Source organism: Thalia democratica, chromosome 6 (genome assembly GCF_965202585.1).
Source record: "Thalia democratica chromosome 6, ktThaDemo2.hap1.1, whole genome shotgun sequence".
In the NCBI taxonomy this organism is placed as follows: Eukaryota; Metazoa; Chordata; class Thaliacea; order Salpida; family Salpidae; genus Thalia; species Thalia democratica.
Window position 1 is genome coordinate 48,693,568 of NC_139170.1, and position 19,166 is coordinate 48,712,733.

The 19,166-nt window shown below is 26.7% G+C and overlaps 1 protein-coding gene across 1 annotated transcript; it reads left to right on the forward strand.

The window, feature by feature from the left end:
• Window positions 1-14,853: 14,853 nt before the first annotated feature.
• LOC145839190 (uncharacterized) lies at window positions 14,854-18,354 on the forward strand. The gene is made up of 2 exons (XM_082946798.1): window positions 14,854-17,333; window positions 18,213-18,354. Exons 1-2 carry the CDS (start codon window positions 14,854-14,856, stop codon window positions 18,325-18,327), a joined length of 2,595 nt encoding a protein of 864 aa, XP_082802924.1. The 3' UTR covers window positions 18,328-18,354.
• The last annotated feature ends 812 nt before the right edge of the window (window positions 18,355-19,166 follow it).

Sequence of the window (19,166 nt, forward strand, 5' to 3'; positions counted from 1 at the left end):
TATTGCAACGAGACAAAACTATTGCATTCATCTTTTAAATATTAATATTGTTTTTACTACTTTATACTTTAAATAAAATCATATATTTTTGTTAAACTGTCTTTGCGTTGTTAGCTTATGAGTCTTAGCATTTTTTTCTAACTGTTTGTTTTAAGTACATAAGTAGTTGTTTAAAAACATTATGTTTTGTAGTGAGCTCGATTTTGGGACACATTAAAACTGTTAAAACTGTATACTCATGAACTTAATTTCCTTTTATAGCACCGTAATTTACTACAAACATGTAAAACGAAAGTTTTAAGTTTAAAAAAACCTAAACAACTTCTCACTGTGATTTTTACTTTTGTATACTGAAACCAAAAACGTTTTAAACATAAATTTACTCTAAAAAAACTGATTACAAAAGTCCAACAACAATCACTGCTTTTACGTAAAAAATTTTTTTTTAATAGATCTAACCAAAAATTACTTGCAAGTAACTAAATTTTTTTTTGTCAATAAAAACTGCACGCAACTGTATGTGTGCAATACTAGGTAATTCAATCCGTTCCTTCGCATATAACGCGACTACCTATTTACGTAGAATGTTGAAAAAGAAAAAAGTACTGTTTTACTTTTCGCTTTTTTGTTTTTCTTACATTTAATACTGAAATTTGTTATAAGTGTTATTAGCAGGTTTTGGTCAACAAAAAAAAGAGTGACTTTTGATTTTGCCCAAATTTTAAGTGAATTAACACCCATGATTTTGTTATTCATTATAAGAATGTTAATATAAAAATAAAAAACAACAAAGAAAAAGCATTTTATTATATTTGATACCGTAATCTATAGTATTTGTTTGTATTTTTCATCATTTTGTAATATATACCTCTACATTTTTATAAGCTTGAAGCAAAAAATTTTTGTTACGGGTGTTACTATAATCAATCATAATTGTTATACATATCTGATTACTTGAAAACGAAAAAATACAAAAAAATGTTTTGAACTTTTGACGAACTTGCGCGCCTGTCTTGGGCTTTTTAAGTAATAACGTATGATAAAAAAAAAGCTTATAAACTTGAAATTTTTATAAATTGCTTATGCTATGGTTTGCTATAATTTTAGTTTTAATAATAAGAAATGAAAATAAATACAAGTTCACGATTTACTTTTTTACTTGCATGTAAATAAACAGTTGTTAATTGTATAGTTTTTGACAGAGTTGTTTCGAAAAAAAGTAAAAGTCGTAAAATAATATTTCTACAAAATGTTTTAACAAATCACTAAAGCTGAAAAGCATAATCAAAGAAATTAAAAAAATTAATAATAATAATTTATATCTTAATATTCATATGTTAATAAAGTTGATAAAATATATAAACGCCTGATAAATTATGTATTAAAAACCTTTTTTTAAATAAACAATTGGTTAAAAAAATAAATAAATGGAATACTAACTTGTACTTGAAACCTAAAATATAACAGTTAATAAAGCTTTATTAGTCACAAAACTTATTTAAAAAAAAGCAATACTTTATAAAACACTAAAAATTAAAAAAAAACTAATTTATTTGTAAAACCAAAAACAGAATATTTAATAAAGTTTTTATAGTCATGAAACTTTTTTAAACAGATTTTTTCAACATAAAACTACAGTTTTATCCCTTTTGCAACAAAAAAAAACAAAAAATAAATAAGAATATATTTTAAGTCGAATAATACAAGAGTTAATTGACTTTTTTAAGTTATATTAGCAAAAATAACTCTTCAACTAATAAAAAAAAACTTATTTGTTTACAAAAGTAGCTTGAGCATTAAACTTAATCAAGCTAGTAATTAAATATGAAGATATAAAGATAAAAAAGGTGCAACTAAATAATTACAAAAATAAAAGTTTAATACTTAAAACAACCAAGTAGTAAAACAGTTAATTTATTTACATTATATAAAATAAAAATAACGTTACATTAACTTAAATAATAAAAACTACGCTAATTTGATAGAAAAAAAAAACAGTTAATTGAGTTATCAACGTTATATAAAAGCCTCATATCCGATACTCGTGCACTTACTCAAGTTCATTTGATTTCAATAGATTAATCGGGTCTAGCGTCGCACGCTATATTGTTTTTCACTTGGCTTTACTTAAAACCATCAGTTTACTGTTTTTTTTTTATTCTTAGTTTTAGTGTTTCTGGGGAAAAAGTTATAATATGTGTTTGTAGTGCAAAAGAAGTAAAAGCTGATTTTTGTTGAAGTACATTTAAGTTGATGAATAAATCTAATGTGGCCGCGAGTGTAATAAGCATCAACAAAGCTCATAACTACTTGAGTAATGAGCTTATTCCCTTTTTCAACAGCGTTCGAACTTTAGTTGCAAATGCTTTTATTTTAACCGCACTAAAGTTTACGAACACTTTGTGTCAAAACTAAAACAACTAAAAACAAACAAGTGTTGTAAACTTTGCTGTAATCACACAAAAAAAATTCTATTTACTAAAATTTATCTTTACTAAACTGCTTTACATTTATTAAGAAGTTAAACGTTTTTTCAAATCCAACACAAATATCTAAAACATCGAGTTCAAACTCGGATGGCGAAATTCAACATTTTTATTCAAAAGGTCGAAAATGTTTTTATTTTCCGACTTCTAACACGGATGTATCGATCTAACTGATGTTTGGATCAGCTTTTCCACCACGGATCTATCAATCTGACGTCATAGTGTTAATTAAAAAGTTTGTCTTGATTTTCAGACCAACATATTTATTTTTACTTTTTTTTTTGAAGTTGTTCACTCGACAACGCAGCCAAAAATTCAACGTTAAGCCTGAGCATGCTGTCTGGAAAGAAAAGTGATTAATTATGTTTGTGTGAGTTTATATCAGTCTTTTTTTTAATTACTTTTGAGTGCACTAAATTTTTGTGCGTTTTAGTTTTGTTGAGAATATTTAAAAACATTATGAACAGTAAACTGCAAGTAGAAACCAAAAATTAAAGTTGTACATTTTAAAATTAACACTGTTTTAAATTAAAAGTATTGTTGCACTGTTTTTTACAATTCACGAAATATACCTGTATTCTTATTATCTAAAAAATGTTTTTAACCTTAAGCATAGGAGTTAGCTGCTAAAAGTAATACAATAATTATCAAAAAAAAATTAATATTTATTCCAACAATTATTTCACTTGTTTAACACATAATAGATGATTTGCAATTAATTTGAAATAAGTAGCAAAACGATTACTTTAACCATATTCAAATAATAATAATATATTGCGCTATTTCAAAACTAAAACGCTAAGGTAGACGAAAACAAACAGTAAAGGTAATAAGTCGGAAAAATGTTTTGTACACATGTTGAAATAACAAATTTTGCATACTCGTGTCTAGAGTTTTTTTCATGTAGGTTTGTTGCGCAACGATGACGCTATTAAAAATGATTGATTTTTGTATAAAAATATGTTTTGTTTACAAGTTCTATTAGAATGTAAATTTTTGTTTCATCTATAGAATTATAAAGAAAAAAAAATAGTTTTTTGTTTATTTCGGGTAATAAATCATTCATGTTTTCGACGTAACATTTATTTTTCGATTGTCCCAGTTAGCATTACTAAAATGTTATGAAATTTACAATTGTGTTTTAAATATAGAGCATCTTAAAGCTTCCTAACCAAAACTAAGGACACTGATTTAATAATTTTGTAAAAATCAAGTTTTCTCATGCGTAATGTGGTATAAATAACATAAACAATATTTTATCAAAAACCACATAAAAATTTAAAAAAATTACAAAACTAAAAATAAAAATACTAGCAGTATCTATAATAGTCAAATCAATAGAAATACAACTCTCTTAAAGTTTTACTGATGCTTACCATTTCTTAAAGTTTTACTGATGACATAAGTAAAAGAACAATTTTCTGCTTAGCGACATTAATTATTAACAATGTTTTAATAATTTTAAATTTTTTAAAACAACTGTCAACAAACAAAACTTTTGTCATTACGATTTTTTTATCAGCAAATTGTTTCTTGCACAAAATTAAAAACTTTTAAACTACTTTAAATGTTTTAAAGTTTTTTTTTTTAAACAATTATATTTTTGTTCTAAAAACTTGTAATTTTTTAAAAACTAAAAAATAGGCATGACTTTATAAAAAAGTGTTGCAATAGATTTATATGTTAAATAATAAGTGGAGTATGTTAAACTATTTTTTATAAATGAATTTATAAATGTTGTACTCAATAGTTTAAACATAAATATTAGAATAATTACTTTAGCTTTTTATGATCAAATAAAAACTTAGGTATCGCCTAATAATTAATAATTTAAACTTGATATTTTTTTTTTAAACTCAGACGTATTTTCTTCGAACTGTAAAATTAAATTAAAATATAACAGTGTTTAAAATCCAAGTAGAAGATGCACTAGTATTAAAAAGTTAAAACTATGTAATATTGACGTTGGTTTATTTATCACAGAAAAACTCGTTTTACCTTATAAACTAGATTGACTTTTATGCTTTTTAATTCGTGATTTAAATCATTATCAGTATACGGGTGATTTTTAAAATAAAAGTTAACTACAATTTTTGTTTAGTTTTCCCTTTTCCATCAAGAAAGTGTTATAAAAAGTGTTTACAACCTAAGTAAAATATTATTAAAGTTTAAACATATAAAATGAACAATTGGTTTATTTTAAATTACTTTATGTCTGTTTATTTTGCAATATATGTTAAATAAAAAAAAAACATTTAAAAAATTACATACCAAAACATTTATAGTCTGAATATATTTTTATTCATGTAAAGTTATAAGTTTCTTTAAGTAATTATTTAAATATCAAAAAAAAAATTTGAGTATTTATGGTCCAAGTGTTATTATCAAAAAACTTTATGTGTGCGACTCGATAATCAAAATGTTCTTCGTGCACCAGGTGATAGGACCAAATATTTATAGCGGTTTTTTGTCGTTCAATAAACTATTATGCTATCTTGAGTTTGTCTCACGACACATATAAGTTCAGGCTTTAGCTCTGTTAGATTTTTATCGACGTTTTCTATGGTGTTTACATACCATTTCACTAATATAGTTTTACGGTTTATGTATTACTAATATATAATATAAGTTTTGAATAATACTACTTTTGTTTTCAAACCGCTTAAAATATTTTAACAATAACAAACTGTATTATTAGATGTTTGTGTAATTGACAACTACTTACTGTTAACTTAAAACGGTTTAAACATGTTTTTTTTTTTTGAAAATATAATTAAAGTTTTAAATGTAAATAAATGTCAAAATTACGAAAAAATCTAACGTTTTCGCAACAAACGCGTAAAAAAATGAAGTATCAAACTTATAATGCCAATTACTGTAAAAAACAGTTTTTTTTTTTGATAAGTAAGAAAATATTTCATTGTAGTCTTTTTATAAATAAGTTTTTAACTTTTTTTTACGTAAAACTTTCAGTTTAGTTTTCAAGTTATAGGTTAAAATTAAGCTATTTTTTGATATTTTATGATATTTTATCACAAAATGATCAATCATAATTTTAGTTGCCGTTTTATTTTTGTAACATAGATTAAAATTAATATTGATGTTTTTTTTTCATTCTAGACAACCCATACGTGTTATAAAGTATAACTTGATTTATTGTTGTGTTTTTCGAAAGTATTACGAAAGAAAACCCAAAAGTAAATCATTTGTTTTTTAATACACAACATATTACATAAGAACTTGATTGAATTGTGGTTTGTACAATGGTTGTGCTTCAATTTTAATAATAAACTAAACATTAAACTTACTTGAAAAGCAGTTCAACAAATTTAATTTTGTTCGTTTAAGTTGAATTTGACGAACGTATTTTAAAATGCTTCATAAAACTTACTTACTGTTGATAAATTATGAATATTTAGATTTTATGCATATATTTATCAACAGATCATTTTCAAAAAATACAAAAACTAGTGCTTAACAATATTTTTGTATACAAACTACAATAAAAATTACTTTCATTTTTACTTGTAAATGAAATCTATAAAAAATAGTTTTATTTTATTAGCAAAAATCACTCATTTTGTTGTTTTACTAAGCAGACCAGCTTAGACTGTAAACTAAATGAACAAGTTTTATTGTTTCATTCACAAAAAAGATCATTACTTCGACCTTGTAAACTGTATTAAATAGTTTATTTTTAATTTATTTTAAATTTAAGTATAAAATTGAATAAGGAAACAGTTGGTTATAAATCATGTTTGACAACAACAAGTTTACTTAACATCTAAACTTGCTTTTTGCAGATTAAACTGAAATTTTTTATAGGCTTTTTTTAAATTACTAAATTAACTCTTATTTACTGTAAATGTAAATTTCTAGTAACTCCTTAATATCATCATGTATAAGTTAAACAATTTTCATTAATACACCGGTACTCAATACTAAGTAACCAACAAAGATAAGTAAGTTTTTTTAAAAGTCTCTCTTTTCTATATGAGTTTGACATATGTTAACACTTTTTATCTGAATTTGTCTTTGCAAAAACATATGAAAGTGTTAAATGTTTTATTTCTTGCTCTAAATGTATTTGTTTTTCAAAATCTAATACGTGTTTAGTTTTAGTTTTCTAACTTTTAATTTAAGATATTAAATAAAGCTTGGTTTTTAATATAAATTTAATTCAGAATAGCTGATTTATTTTTACATTTTAGCACGCATACTTAGTTATGTACACCGTTTTAAAAATTTTCACTTAAAACTGTTTTTGTATTTATTTTAGGTTTTGTTTTAAAATATTCATACAATTTTTACTTAGTTGCTTTAATTTTTCAATTACCTTTTGAGTTTTCCTAATTTAGAAAACTTAATTCTTTAAATTTTTTTACAAAATTTCTCAAGCTAATTTTTTACATATACTGTGTTACAAGTATAGATAATACCTTTATACCTACGCAGCTGTTTTACTGAACACATATTAATCTTATTAGTAGGTGTCTGTATTCACAACAGGTTATTTTTTAGAAAATATTACAATTAATTTGTTTATGTAGTAAACTCTTAAACCCAACACATTTTGTACAAGTTTTATGTATCTTAAATTTTGAAAAACCGTTTTTTTTTCGAAAAAACTATTAATAGCAAATATAACAACCTTTTTTATTAAGTTTGTACAAAATATATCTCCTGTTGAAATAAAATTAAAACTAACAGTTTTGACTTACATTATTTTGTTGAATTAGTTTAAGTTTTTAATTCACCGATCTGACATGTACATTAGGGTTCATCTGTTGCCTTTCTAAAATGAAATTTTTAGAATTTCGCTTAGTAAAAGTTTCTGGCTTTGTGAAATCACATTGTTAGACAGCACAAAAAAAATAGCTTCCTAGCTTTAAGCCTGCTGGAGCAAATTACTTTTGAAAACTTTGCTTTATATCGGTATATTTAAAAAGGAGAAAAAAGACTATTTCACTAAAAACTTATTTTCTCCTACGTTTATTGAGATGGTTACCTGAAACGGTTAAGAAATGTTCTTTGCCATATTTAGAAAATTCGGTTAAAAAAAAGTTTAAAAAAATTAAAATAAAAGTTTTATGCAGAAATAACGAAAACAAATCAGTTTTATTACATGAAAACCTGTTACCCTAATGTACATTAAAAATTTTTTATTTTTTGTACAGCTTAATATAGAAATCTAATAATTTTTTCACGTGTATGCAAAAAACATTTATTTTGTTATTACTAATAAACATCCGTAGTTTTTATCTGTTGAATAAATTGTTACAATTCTTTAATTGTATACACTTTTTCAAAAGCTTTACAATTGGTTTTATTAAATTTAATTAAACTTTTAAACACCGTTTTTACACGAATGTGATAAAAAACGTTTCAATATTCACAATTTTTTTTTATTTTTACAAGATCAACACTGTTTACAGGCGTATGCAGAATCTACCTAAACTATTACCTCTCAAACACGACTGTTGAATAAAATTAAATATTTTACACAGATTTTTATACAACTTTATTCTAAGGTGTTTGTAGAATGTACCTCACCTACTATACTCAAACAACATTATGTTGACAACTTATTACGCTGGAAAATAAAAATTTAAAAAGTTTGAAAACATCATTTTAATTTTTACTGGAGATCCAAGATTAGAGTTTTTCTCTAAACAAAACAACTCTGTTAACAAAACATTCTGTCTCAGACTTATAATTTTTTTTCGTCTCTCGTTGCTATAGTAATATTTTTAAAACGAGGTTTTTACATTATAAAAGTTTTAAGCTACAGTAGCAATTTGGTTGCTTTTTAAAGTAACTTTTTTTGCATGCAGCTTGCATTTTAGTCAAGCCCATCACAAACCCTTTGATTGTTTTTAAACATTTAGAATTTTTTTTTAAAAAAGTATGATATTTTTAACTAAATGCTTAGTTTTACTTAAAACACCAAAATGCTCAAGTTTTTCTTAATACAGTTCCTAATAGTTTTTGTTGTCGTTGATAAACTATAATTGTAATAAATTTAAAAATATATATAGATAACACATTTACATTAGTTTATGTAACACTTTAAAAAAATTATATTTTACTCGTTTTAAGTATTTGTTATATGCTATTAGAAACGGGAACGGGTCACTTTTGCACGAGCGTCACTTTTGCACGAAGACACTTTTGCACGGCGACTCTTTTGCACGAGCGTCACTTTAGCACGAGGGGACACTTTTGCACGGCGTCACTTTTGCACGGAGGGTTACTTTTGCACGAGGGGACACTTTTGCATAATCGTAACTTTTGCACGCAGAGTCATTTTTTCACAGCGTCACTTTTGAACGGCGACATTTTAACACGTCAAAACTTTTGCTTGACGTTACATTTGCATTGTGAAATTTTTGCAAAGCGTCACTTTCGCACGGCGTTATATTTTCACGGATTTACTTATGATCTGCGAAAGTTTTAAACAATCAGCCATTTCTGAACGGAACTTCACTTTTGCACGCTTCTAATTTTTATTTTCTCAAAGTTTTTTTTTTATATCAAATTAAATAATATCCGCTTTTAAACGCAAGTTGTTTTAAATGAATAATATGTGGTAGTTTTTTAATGTAATTTTATTTTAAAGTTTTTATGAGTTTATTCTTTATAGAATTTATTTTACAAACTAAGTTTCGGTCAAAGACCTCGTCAGTGCTTAAATAAAGCTCTTAAATAAAAGTTTTTATTTGAAGTTTTACGTAGAACAATATAATAACGTACCACAATTCACTAATTCATATTTATCATCTTAATTTAAATAAACTAGATGAATACGGATTTTCTAATAAAAAAAGATAATTTGAATATTTTAATTAAAATAATCTGAATCTCGTTATTTTTTAAAGAGAAAGATAAACATAATTTAGTAAGGCTTTAAACCACGAATCTTGAGTATTATTTACTTTAAATTTAAATTTAAAATTTTTACTTATATTCTCTTGATGTTAAAATTAGCATTATATAGTTGTTAAACAAGTATTTAAATTTTTTTTAGATTTTAAACAATTGTTAAATTAAAAAAAAAGATTTAGATAGTTTATGAAGTGTAAAGGTATTTCAGATTTTGCTTCATGTTTATTTTTTAGTTTAGTTTTTAGTTTAGCGTGATAATAAAAAGAGCAATAAAATAGCGAATTTTTCATGATTTAAACTCGGATTATTTCATTACTATAATGTTGCATGATCATGATAAGCCAATGAGAGAGAAACATTTGGAAGTTTGTACTTATGTTCAAAGAAAATATACCATATTAGTCTTCAACCGCTGCAATATTTCAATAATAAGGCTTGGCAGAATTCTTTTTTTTATTAGTGAGTTGAAATATGGAACGAACTTTTAAATGAATTAGTTTTTTGCAAAAGTTTTAAAGAATTTCGATTAAAGTTAAAAAAGTTTTATCTGATTTATATTTGTGTTAGTTAAATTAATAAGTAATTGTGATCAACCGTTGCTTTAATTTTAAGATTTAGCTTACTTTGTAGTTCAATTTCATTAGCAGCACCTTTACTCTTTTAATAATGAGTCACTTTTCAATGTATTTAATGTTTGTTCATCTAGCCAGTCTATTGTTATTGTCCTTAGAGGGATAGCTTTTTATTTTTGTTGATAGTCAATGCATTTAAATGTTTGATGTTGATCGTTCTACATCAAAGTGTAAATAAGTAAAAGTTTGTGATTAAAGTTTTGCTTTTATGTTAACTTATAATTTTATATCAAATTATGTTTTTATCATTGTTTAAATAAATAAACTATTTGTGTTAATTTATTTTTTATTTGTGTGTCTTTCAGTTTAAGTGGTCTAAGTTTTGATGCCAAGGTCCTTCATATGGACAATGAACTTGTAACCGTATAGTAAAATATATAAAAAGGCATAGTGGTTGATTGATATATTAAAGTTCAAAAGAAACTAGAACAATTCACTTACGCTTAAAGTATTTTTTATCCTAGTTTCTAATTAAAATAAACATTTGTGTTCCTGGTATGAAATCTTTTATAAAATTTTTTATTTTATCTTTTCGTCAGTTGGTTTCAAACATTAACTTTTACCCTTTAAGATTTTAAAACTTTCATTTTTTGCCTTTAATATGAGTAATTTATAAAATTTTAGTTTTCAGTTTCTTTTTATATTACAGATTTGGTACTAGCTAAAGAACTTTTAACTAAAATACAAATTTGACGTTCCGTGCAAAAAAATCATTGTGCCAAAATGTCGCTGTGCAGAAGTTTCATCGTAAAAATGTGACATTGTGCAACAATGCTGCCGTAAAAAATTGTTATCGTGAAAAAATGTCGCCGTGCAAAAGTGTCCCCTCGTGCAAAAGTGACCCTTTGTGCAAAAGTGACGCTCGTGCAAAAGTGTCCCTTTGTGCAAAAGTGACGCTCGTGCAAAAGTGAAACCAACCCATTAGAAACATAGTCTTTTTATAAACATTTTTATCTGTTTTTGTAGTATACGACTTGATAACTGTGACATTTTTCCTAAACCAAATCACAAGACCAAGCTATTTGAACGAAATTTTGTCGATCAATAAACAACTTTTGACGACTTGAAGAGTTTTATATAAGTTCAGTTTTTAAAGCTTGTAGTGCAAAATGCAAAACTTTTTAAAAAAACACTAATGCATTGGTATAGTTTTTTAAGAGTGCTATTTTTATAGATACAGGTTTTTTAAGCTTAAACAATTGCAAACCCAAGTTTATTCTTTTTTTAGACTGTTTTTTTCTTAACAGGCTGCTTAAAAATAAACTTATGTTTGATAAAATCAATAAAAACAACAATAGTTTTGACAGCTTTTACATTAACTAATACAAATACGAACTATAAAACTCTTTGTTTATAATTTACTACGAAAACCATATTCATATGAAGGATAAACAAAAAATCGAACTGTTCCACATGCTCAAAACGAGTATATTTAAAGTAACTTATTTTCCTTTATGTTGATCTACCCAGTGTATTTTCAATTGGTAATTTAAAAAAATGCATAGCTATTATAAAACTTGTTTATAATGAGCAAAATAGAAAGGTATTTAAACAAAATGACTTAAGATAAAATGTGAATGGGACTTCAATAATAAGAATGCACAAAAGTGATCATTGAATTGCTTTTCCAATAGGCAAGAAGAAAATAGTTCCTCACACCTAAGCAGAGAAAGATTCTCCTTTAAGATTTTAAGGCTGTCACGGTAGAACGAGATCTTTTTTTTTTTAATCTTTTGTCAGTTGAAGCTTTTGTCAACAGAATGAAAGATTGTTCAGTGTATGCAAAGTCTTCAGCAGCCATTAGTTAGTTTATTTGAACTGTTTAAAGCTTTACAATTACTATTTGGGCTGGAGTCTCGTATTCTTTGAATTCATCTCTCAATTATGTTTAGCAGGGGTTTAAACTAAACACAAGTCCCTCATTAACATTGTAATTATAAAATTGTAATGATCAAAAAATCGTTTGTTTTAAACTAAAATTTTATACTCGAATAACTGTGTGTCGATTTTGGCATCTAAGTTTTGTTATATTGGATTAGCGATGAGCAGTTTTTAATTAAAACAAAGTTTTAGTTTTGATGTTTTAAACCAGTGTTACCAAAGTTCTAATGAATATTTTTCTACCTGACCATGATTGCTTTATAAGCGTTTGTTTTATTTAACTTAAAATGGCATGTCCGAGTGACTTTTCAGTTTTGTTTGGTTGAAAAATGGTATGCATAGTTTAAACTATTATTGAGTTGATAAAAGTGTTCAATAAAGTATCAGATAAATTCTTTTGTTTCGATTTAGACTGTAAATCAATAAAATAAATTACACTGTGGTAATTTTTCACCTAGTAATCGGTGACCGGTGTTATAAATAAGAATATGTTAGTTACTAGATATATTTTCAGCTACTTAACAGAAAATAACTAGATATCTTGTAAAGAGCATGTAAATAAAACTAGAAATTCTCTATTGCAACAGGTTTACTAAAATTATTTACTTTTATTTTAATTTAGAATTTTAAAATAAATATCTAAATAGAACAGTGAAATTTAAAAAAAACTGAGTTCAGCTTAATATGTCTCTTGTTTTTAATTTTGAACAAAATGTAAACATGTTATTCAAAAGTTTAAACTTCCCCAACTATAATACTAAACATTAGTTTTGCTTAGTCTTTTTCATTTTATTGCTAATTGCTGTTTTCCCACCATTGCAAATACAGTTTGACTTGAGATAAACTATTATTTAAACAATTAAAAGCATCAGTTTTTATGCATTTTGTATCACAAACAAAATACTTCAAGAACTTTTATTGACTAATTTATTAATTCTAAATTTTTTTTGTACATGTGTTGGTCATGGACTTTGATTTTGCAATGTTCAACTCAGAATTTTCAGAGAGCTGTTACTAGGACCCCTACGTAGTTACGTCATACACAGAAAATAAATTTACAGGATTAACTAACAAAACTTACTTTTTTTTTTACATACTAAAAGCCAGTAACTTTTTTTTTAAATAAAAGTTCAAATTTTTCAATAACTTTGTTTCAACTTTATTTAACTTTCTTTTAGGTTTTACATGGTTGTTAAATTTTATGCCAACAAGAAACAGAAGGTTAAGTAAGTATGTAGATAACAATTCAATTAAAAGGTTTAAAAATAATGTACTAAACATTTTCAATAAAAATAGTTTAAGATATGTAAATAGTTTTTTGTAAAGGAATTTGCAGACTGATATTTTGAATTTTGTTTTGTTTTAAATTTAACTACTTTAAGTTTTTATTTTCCTTCTTTTTATTATCATTTGAACTAATTTAATATTTCTAAATGAGTAAAAAGATACTGTTTTTGAACTTATATAATTAGTTTTAATATGATTAAAAACAAATTTTTAATTATACTTTTATCATATTATTTATGTAAAACTTCCTAAAATCAAACAAAAAACTTTAAAAGTTTTCATAACAGCAAAACTATTATGAAAAAAATTCATCATAATTGAAACAAACAGATCACCAAGTTTCTAATTTTAAATACTTTTTATGAGCGATTTGACAAGCTTTAATCTCACAACAGTTTTTACAGGATTCCTGTAAAACTACCATGCACAAACATTGTTTGTATCAAATAAGTATGATTAATATAACAAAATCAGTTTAAGCTTATTAAAATTTTAAATATAAAAGGAATTTGACTAAGTAAATATATTACAAATATTGAGGTATAAAAGACAGTTATAACAAAAAATAATTTCAAAAGTTAGCAAAGCAATGTGAAAAGATCAAGTTAGAAAAATAAAAATAACATCAGTTTTTTGTAGAATTGGGTAAATAATTGCATAAAACAAAAATGTTTAACTATAGTTTGTTATATAACAATCAATATTCTTTACTAAAATAATTAATATTCCTTAATTTGTTTATTAACTTATTACACTAGATTATAACTTTGAGATCTTAGTATATAAACAATTATAATCACAGTTTTTTTTCAAGTTAGACTTATTTATTATTATAAAGTCTAAGCTAACAGTTGTTTTTACAGTTAATAAATCAAAGTAATTTTAAATATATAAGTGATCACAATTTTATAGTTCAAAAGAATCTATATGAAGGCAAAAGCAGACTATTTTGCTAAAATGTATCTCCTCCTTCAATTTTTAAGCTATTGTTTTAATGAAATATTTTAATAAGTTTTTTGAATAAGTTGTGGGAAACTGATTTTTAAAGTTTTTTTTTATATTAAGCAATAATAATAATTCTTCTTTTATTTTAGTTATAATTTTTAAAAATATACTTCTTACAAGTTATTCATTATATTAAAAAGGAATTTATTTTTAATTTGAATAAAGTGCTTTAAAAATAAAGTATATATATTTTTAGTGAGCTTTTCAATATTCAGAGTAAAAAGGCAAAGAATTTTTTTTTCTGTATTGTTTTATCAGATTTTTTTCACAAAACTGGTTATATCGCAAAGTGTTATTGAACTGTTTTTCTATAAAAAGTGTCTTATAAGTTATACTCTAAGCATAAAAGCCAATGTTAATTTTTGTAAAAAAATGTTGGACTCCCTAAGACTTTATTTCCAAAGAGTGGTATTATTAGAATTTTGGAATAATTATTAATTTTTTTCATCTCAGATACTTAAAAAAAATTAAAGTTTTAGTTTATTGCTGAGATATAAGGGGTAAAAGTCCATCACATCAAAAAATTTTGTAAGGTGCAACAATTGACCAAAATAAATTTTATACAATTTTAGATAAATCTTTTTCAGCATTTCACTATTTAGTCTTTACTCATTATTTTTAGGTAACATTATGGTTTATTTTGTAAAATTTTAAAGCTTTATTAAAAAATAACAAAAATGGAAAAAATCTGGGCAACAGAGTTTTTAATCAAGAAGGCCATTGTGAGTTTTGAAAAGAATCTCGAAATTGATCTTGTTCACCAAGTGGACTTTGATGCAGACATTAAAATTTCTCCAGTTTACAAGCAGTTATACAACTGCCTGCTAAACTTGACGAAAGCAAAGCACAATCTGAACTGCGGTGAGAGCTGCCAGACATTTTTCAATTCAGCAAAAGATTGTTTGGAAAGTTTAACAGAAGAACCTGGTTTTAAAGAGCACACGGAAGCCGTGAGAGAGGCTCAAACAGTTGGCAAGCATATTGATTTGTTTATGAGTTCTCTTCAAACTGCAAAGTTTACCAGTCCAGAAGAAAGCTATCATACATTTTTATCATCTTTTGTGTTGTTAGTAAAAGCTGCAACGCCCATAATGCCTGTATTGTTCATTGACAAGCTCTGCCATCAATACTCAAACATGACCAAGACAAAAAAGCTGGTAGATAACAACAGCTCGTCTGAAAAACTCTCAGTTGCGGTAGAAAAGGCAGATATGATTGAAAATTCCTCTTGCAAAAGCAGTAAAACCACAACAAAGTCCAAGAGCACCAAAGCATCGTCAATAATAAAAAGAACTCTGCCAAACTTTCTCACAGACTACAAAAAAATACCAAAACCCAGCAAGCAAAACAAAGACATACCTAATGTGCCTGAAAGTTTAAACAAACAACAAAGAGCCTACCCCATTTTTAATCAATCAAAAAACGCTGCAGAAGCAGAAGAGTCCCCTGAAGTACTGAGAGTTTCGACTAGGAGCCAAACAGGATCAGCTGCAAAAGCCAAAAGCTCTCTGAGCCGCCCACTGACGCTGATGCTTAAATCCAACCATCAAAGAAAGAGGAGAAAATTCACCTTGAGAAGCGACGCGATATTAGTCCATGGGGTGCAGAAGTTTGGCTTTGGACAGTGGAAGAAGATCCTGGACTTTTACAACTTCCCGCCTTACAGGACAGCAGTGAATTTAAAAGACAGGTGGCGGAGCATGGTGAAGCAGGGATCAGTGGTGAGGTCCCAGGACACTGACGAGTTCCACATCATGACCAGGGAGCTGAAGGACAAGTTTGAGGAGATTGACGAGAAAGTGAAGAGGTGCGACGTTGAAGTTGTGACTGAGGCGTCTGAGGTGGAGGAAGAACAGGACCTGAGCTCTGATGAGAGTGACACCACAACAGAAACAGGTAAACTAGAGTCTTTGCCTTCTAAAAACAACGTGAAACCTTTGAATAAACAGAAAAAGAAGATTATAGCAGAAACAACAAGTTCTGATGAGTCACAACCAAATGATAATGCAACACAATCAACCAATGACTCGGTGTCTTCATCACATCATGACAAAACTGATTCTGCGGCAAATTCAAGCTCTGTTGAATCTGTTGAAACTTTGAAAGAGCAAAGTTTGGACAACAATTTAGATGATGGGGGTTCTTCTGATTCAGATCCGGATAAGACAATGAAGCTAAAAACTCCTGTTAAAATTGTTGAGACTTCATTGGAAGAGTCTCTTGATAAAACAGCTGTTGGAACAAAAACTTTGCAGCTTGAAGTTTCTGATGACTCTGATGTTAGTCTTCTGCCAAAAAAGAAAGCAAAGTTTAACAAAAAGTTTGACACGGCTTTACTACACAGCAATGCTAACCAAGAAAAAAGTCCACTTTCTGGGACCAGTACAACTGAAATCATTGAAAATGCTAAGAGCAAAACTCAGCTTGCCTCTACTCCCAAAGATGCACACTTGAATTCCTTCTCAATAGACAAAGCTTTAAATTGTTCTCCTAAGCTAATTCCTGAACCAAGTTTATCAAAAATAAAAGCAAGTTCTTTGAATCTAACAACCACTTCTGATGCTAGCAGTTCTTCTAGTATGAGCTCAAGAAAGCAGCGTCCACCTAAAAAAGTCAAAAAAAGTAGAGCAGCAGACAAGGAAGAAGTTTCAAATGAAAATATGCCTGATGATGAATCTCAATCAAAAGAAGAAGCGAGCTCTTCCTTGAACTTAAGCTCCAAACAAAAGCTAGTGAAAAAACCTTCCAACCCAAAAACAAGTTCTCTGCCCCATTTTGAAACTTCTTCAAGCCCTTCAAAAAGTCCACTAAAAAAATTAGCTAAAATGTCATTGGCATCAAGCAGCAAAAACCAAGAGAATATTGAAGAAAAACCTGACACAGCCTCAGTAGAAGCTCAGGCGTTCTCACAACCGGCCAGACCTGCTTTCATTAAAAGAAAGAGAAACTTGTTTGACATCGAGGGCGAAAAGCTCACCTGGACGGTGGACAGCCCTGCTCAGAGGAAAACCAACAAAAAAGTTGGGAGAATCCCCCAATCGAAACTAGTTGGAGATGTGGGAGTGGCGGCGGTGAAGCAGTACGCAAAAGTGTTCAAGCAGACGAGGAAGAAATGGAGGAGTTGGGAAGTGGAGAACTTGAGGAAGGGGATTGACAGGTTTGAGAGTTCAAATAAATATTATAATATAATAATAATAATGTTAAAGGACACTAAAAGTAAAGTGCATTTTCTTTCAAAATTTCTTTTAAGTTTCCTTAGTTTATAAGGAAACTTTAATTCTAATAGGTTTAAAAGTTTAAACAGATGTTATAGTATTGTAACAAATAATAATATTAATAAGATAAAATTTAAACGTATTATTTTACAAAATTGATATTGTTTCTTTAATTTTATAAATGTTTTGAAATGTTCAAAATATTTTAATCTTTGTTTAGGAATAATCAGGGTTGCCACACACTCTGGAAATTCAGGCAATTTTCAAGTTATATAAAATCTCAGGGAAACTCAGGGAATGTTGATTCTTTTTTTAAGCTCAGGGAAACTCTGGGCAGTTTTGACTTTTTCCAAAAATATCAGGGAAATTTTAAGATTTAAAAAAAAATCTCAGGGAAATTTTTCATAGATCTAGAATGAGATTTAGTTAATCTAGTTTCAAAATTTTGTTCAAAACAGTTAATTTTATTTATTTTAAGTGCTTATTTAGAAATTTGTAAGCCTTGCGGCTAGTTCTTCAATATTCTTAGAATTAACATTGTATTTTTTTAATGATTAATAAAACTTTCAAGGACTTAAAAAAAAATCAGGGAAACTCAGGGAAGTTTAAGGTTACTCAGGGAAGTTTTTAGTCACTCAGGGAATATTTTTTGACCCTAAGAGTGGCAACCCTGAATAATACTTAATGCAGAATTAAAACTATCTTTTTAACAATCTAAAAATTTTACACTACATTGACAGTTATGGGATGTGAAAATATTTTATTTATTTTTGGTTTTAACAGGTATGGAATATTTTGTTTATTTGTTTTTATTTTCACAGGTTTGGAAAAGGGAACTGGTCCTTGATTCTGGAAAACTTCAAGTTTGACAACAGAAGTGAGGTTAATTTAAAGGACAAGTACAGAACGATGCAGAAGAACTTTGAAATTGAGTGATCTTTAAAAAGTTGTTAATACACTTACTAATGTATTAGGAGAGACTGTATAAAAATTGTAACTTGTATAAGTGATTAACATATCAAAACTTGAAATTAAGAGAATATTAAAAAATAAAAATTAAATACACTAAAAAATTTATCAAGTCTTGATTGTGGTTAGGACAGACTTTTATTTGTTACTGATATTAGCAATTATTATATTAAAATTGAATTGTATATATTTTCAAAGTTGTAAATACACTTACTAATGTATAAAGAGACACTTGTATTTGTAACTCATACAAGTGACATTAATTTTTGACTATTTTAGTGCTGTTCATAGTGGCTACAAGAACTTTAAAACAGAGTATGTCTAAATTTATATTAAAATCAAAAAGTTGAAAAGAGTTGACACTGACAAATGTATTAGTTTCTTTTTTGTTATGTCGAGGAGAGACTTGTATTTGTAACTGATAAGAATAAAAGTTTATTTGACTAACATAATGCTTTTATAATGGGTAGAGAGCTTTAATTTAACAGTATGTCTTGTTTTACATTGTTTAAGTCTAAATTGCCTTTTATTTTTGAATTCTATTTTACTTAAAATTGTTTATGTCCTTTTTTTTGCTTTAATTTATTTTTTATAACTAATTAAAAACCCCAAATATTAGTAACTTTTCAATAATATTATACTGACAAAAACATACTAATTTAGTCTGGCTGGGATATACCTATATTTATATCTGATAAATGTGACAATTATAATGGCATGTTAAGTTTTTTTTGTTTTAAACCAACAATTCTACTTTTAACGATATATCACCTTTTTTGCTTTATTTTCCTAAGAATAATTCGACT

Bases quoted from the DNA above. Each gene is read 5' to 3' on its own strand.
- LOC145839190 (XM_082946798.1), top strand. From the start codon at position 14,854: ATGGAAAAAATCTGGGCAACAGAGTTTTTAATCAAGAAGGCCATTGTG. The intron at 17,334-18,212 runs GTTTGAGAGTTC...TTATTTTCACAG, and splicing joins TTGAGGAAGGGGATTGACAG to GTTTGGAAAAGGGAACTGGT.